Source organism: Micropterus dolomieu, linkage group LG23, assembly GCF_021292245.1.
Source record: "Micropterus dolomieu isolate WLL.071019.BEF.003 ecotype Adirondacks linkage group LG23, ASM2129224v1, whole genome shotgun sequence".
NCBI classification, from domain to species: domain Eukaryota; kingdom Metazoa; phylum Chordata; class Actinopteri; order Centrarchiformes; family Centrarchidae; genus Micropterus; species Micropterus dolomieu.
Window position 1 is genome coordinate 25,303,946 of NC_060172.1, and position 4,409 is coordinate 25,308,354.

The 4,409-nt window shown below is 37.1% G+C and overlaps 1 protein-coding gene across 5 annotated transcripts in view; it reads left to right on the top strand.

Annotated features, from left to right (window-relative positions):
• LOC123962749 overlaps positions 1-4,409 on the top strand; it is a 34,905-nt gene that overhangs the window by 29,861 nt on the left and 635 nt on the right. For all 5 annotated transcript variants that reach the window (XM_046039043.1, XM_046039041.1, XM_046039042.1 and 2 more), the window contains 3 exons: positions 3,450-3,608; positions 3,693-3,794; positions 4,100-4,291. In XM_046039043.1, the coding sequence (XP_045894999.1) occupies positions 3,450-3,608; positions 3,693-3,794; positions 4,100-4,291 (453 nt within the window). The remainder of the gene's footprint in view (positions 1-3,449; positions 3,609-3,692; positions 3,795-4,099; positions 4,292-4,409) is intronic.

Here is a 4,409-nt window from a genome sequence, read left to right on the forward strand (position 1 = left end):
CCCCCCCCCCCCCCCCCCCATTTAATTTACAGAGACAGAATGATTTATATAAATGGCTCATACAGGTCTGCAGACAGAGTGAACTTTGAACCCTGCTGAACATTTACAGTAACAGTAACAAACTATGGCCCCCGCCGTCACAAGATCACTACTAAGAAATGGTCTAGACTTTCCTGCTGCCAAGTAAAACCCAACACTGATATGCCAATGTGAAACTGCCACACCACAAAGAGATAAGTTGAAACTACCAATTGTTTCTAAGTGGTACTTTATTCAGATTTTTTGATATTTTGAAACCAGTTGCTTAGAATGACCTAGATTTCTTCCTCACCAGTGGTGTCTAAGATCAAACTTTTTTTAACTTCAAAAACTGACTTTCAGAATGTAAGTGTTACAATGAATAAGCAGAAGAGACACAAGAAAAATATTTCACAGACTAAAGCACTCAACAATCAAAATGTTTTAAAAAAGCAATTTTTATTAATAAAAGTGTTATTGTATAAAATGTTGCAGTTATGATGTTTTTGATGATCAGCAGCCCTGTATTTTGTACATTACACCAGATAAATAGACACACCTGCACTGGTACCTAACTATGTAAGTTCACTTATATAGTTGAAAATGTGCATAAGTTAAGTTCACTGATCAATAAATGAAAGCATTAATCGCTATAGAATATCCCCCATTTGTCATTCCTTTGAATGTTGGGTGACTTCCCATAGTGTACACATTGGATTTATCACTGGTTGGGAATTTACCTCCAAATAAACATCAACCCCTTCACGGTTGTGCAATTTTCTGGAAGGGAACCCAATAATTCTTTAAAGATCATGGCAGGATCAGGCAAAATAAAAAATGTATGATTGAGAGGCTCTGCCTAGTGATCTGAATGAAGGCCATACAGAGATCTATAGCCAAATGTTATGACAAGGTTTATTCTTCATGATTTACGATTACTTTGCATGGCAGCAGTGATTATGCCTCAGTAGAGTCGATTTACCAACCATAGCTTTTTTTTGCCCGAGACCCAGAGAAACACATATATATGACACAAATAACAACAAAAATAATATTATGAGTAATGATAGTAATCGTGTCATCATTATTTGAAGATAACTTTTTAACAAATAAGTTACAAAGTGATTCACATGAGGCAGCACATAGAAAACACATATTGGTAAATAAAATATTAGAAACAAGTTCCAGTGAAACAAAATACAAGAAACAAAACGATTCAGACAAAATCAGGGTGAGAGCTCCAATAAAAGTATCTATAAGGATGTCAAAGGCTCTGTCCCCTTCAGATTTAAGCTCATATAGTGGGAAACCAGAGAAAGGGGGCTAAAACGTGTGATGTGGTGGAATAAAATACACGTAAACAGTAACATACAGAGGAGTAGAAACTATTGGGAACTTTTTAGCTGTTTTTCTCTGTTTTGTGAGATTCACTGAAACTGCGCCATGTCATTACTCATCAACCTCACAAGACTCCTGAAATATTCCCTTAAAAGGCACAGTTAGGAGTTAACTTATAGCCAAAGTTTCAGATTTTTGTTGTTTTTAACAGCTTGCCACTTTCAGTATCATAGTTTAGGGACCATTTAATGAAACTCTGCAGGAAGAACAATGTTGATTTATTTACTTATTGTTTAATTTAATCGGGATAGTGCACAGCAATACACATTGCAATAACTGTACCAGAGAATGTCACCTTAAAAAAAAGTTTAAAAAGGTAAAACAGCATATGAGCATGCAGAATAAAAGTGAACATTTATTTGACATTGATGAAGGTTTTACTTTTGCTTTGTCTCCTTATCTGTCTGACAGCTTGTCTGTAACATTTAACTTCTAAATATCGTGGTCAATCATTGATGCATCTTGAATACACAGCCATACGCTGTACTTAAAGCTACAAGGGCATAATCACACAATATGAGTATAAACTATTTATTATTTAAGTTCAAAATATCACTTTAAATAATAGATATTACAGACTGGGGCAACCTAAACTTTTAATTAGTGCTCCTGAAAACACTCATTCCCAACCAACCCCCACCCCTCCACGTAAAAAACGCACTCACTTCTGCCTGTATTACCACAAGATAGAGTGAGCAAGAGAGAGAGAAAGGAAAAAAGAAGAAAAAACTCCAGATCTGAGAAACCGAAAGCAAGAACAAGGCAAATATATAAACAGTAGCGTGAGCCTCACTATAGCATGAAGGTATCTTGCTCAGAGTGGCGTTCACTGCTCCTCAAAGGTAAGCCCATCCTAAAGCTAGAGATTCTTGAGACATGAATTTAAAGGTTTGACAGCATGCGAATTTAATTATTAATTTTTATCTATAAAAATATTACCTTATATTTTATTTTTGGTATTACTGACTGTATCATAATGTGTGAGCATATGTAAAAAAAAAAAAAAAAAACAACCACAAAAAACACAGCAGGCAACTGTAGAGACAGATGCACAGCGCATAGTGCACAGTGTGTTTGTGGCAGTGCACTTACATATCTAAAGACTTTTAAAATTTAGTTTTTGGGCTAAATTAGTGACCATGTCAAACTTCAAGTAAAGGCTTATATCTAGTATTCATAATCAGTTTATTTCCAATAACCTTTCTGCTGTTTATTTGTGTAGAACCAAGTGAGCTTTTGTTATTAATAATTGAGAGAGATCATTAGAGAACACTGTCATGGTTTCAGTGAATGAGAAAGATGTTGACTCATCAAGAAGACTGTGTTGCACCCAAAAAACCATGATGCAACTGAAAAATGAAGATTTACTTCTTTTATTTTACGGATAAATATTGACAGAGCCAAGAAACCTGAAAGAAAAGACAAACTAAACAGTTCTCTTGGGCTAGCAAAGTGTGTAAACTGGTGATCTGTGTTGACAATCTTGAGAAAATGCTTCATACCACGCTGAAACCGTTTAGAGGAATCAAGACACTTGTGTTTCTATGCATGTATTACCAGACCAACTGTAGTGTTACTGAATTACATAATAAAAGCATGTATGGGGACGTTGTGTGGTGGGGGTTGGAGGATGCGAGAGTAGATTTTCTTTCGGAAATATGAATGGACTTCCTTTCAGATACTAAATATGGACATTGACTGTTAAGTTCCCATAAAGCGAATAGCCTAAGTGTACATAACCGTAATGCTGTACTTTGTGTTGGAAGTGATACTTTAGGTCACCTTTTTTATTTTTTACATTATAGTACACATTTCCTGTCTCTCTCTCTGCAGCCATCTCTATCCAATAAAGGCAAAAAATGCCAGAAAAAAGAATCATACATTATTACATCTTAGCCAGTTTATCCCTGAAAAGCAGCTGGACAAATCTGCGTGTTCATTGCACTGATTTAATGCAACAACACAGCACAAACAATAGATTATATAGGCCTACTGTGTATATAAACCATAACTCTGCTCATGTCTGTTTGTAGATGACTGTGTGGTGGCGGGCTCTCATCCTCCTTTACTGTGTCCTGCACTTTGTGGAGTTCTCTGCTCCATCTGCAGTCCCCCAGAGGAATAAATATAAAAACTCCTTTCGTCTCACGAGGACCACACGAACCCGTGTCCAGCAGCTGCAGAGAAAATATGTGAGTACTGAAAACGTATTACTGTGCACATCTTAGCTTTCCCCAGCAACAAAGCTTTAATAGCTACTATATTTAATTGAATAGAAGGAGCAGCAGTTGGGAAACAAGCATTTTGAAGACAGAAGCCGACAGTTAAAGGACCTGCCATCACTTTCTACAGATTTCAACAGCTGGCTAAAGCTGACGGTTAGTATCTGCTCGACTGTTTCATAACAATTCCATATAACATCACTCTCTGGTTGCTATTCTGCGAAACACATTTTCAAAGTTTTTAGAGAATTTCTTCCATTGTTTTGAGAATTTTTTTCCGTCATGGGGAGAGAAAAAAAAAAACAAAACCAGATGACATCGTCAGAAAGTTTGCTCTTGCAGAACGCAAAACTTGCAAAAACTTTCAGCGGATTTCCCCTTTTTGAACTTCAAGCATAGAAAGGGGATTGTGCAACATTTAGACTATGTAATCATGTGGTCGTTTCTTGTTGTGTGTTCAGGACTGGGAACGACTGCATGCTGCTTTCTGCGACATGCAAGCATATTGGAATATGCTGGAGTGGAAGAGGAAACAGCTGGAAATGGAGGAGAAAGAGCAGATAGCGGAGCGGGTGGTACGCACCACTATATCTCAGAGCATCAGGCACATTCAGTTGGACCTGAGGGACCTGATGAAACAAGTCAGCAGTCAGGTATCCACAGTGTTCTTACTATAATCCGAGCACTTTTTGTTAGCTTTTCAGCCCACACAAAGACTTTGGAGGAAGTGACACCAAGGTCTGATAAAATTTGTTTTGCTTTCTGCTTCAG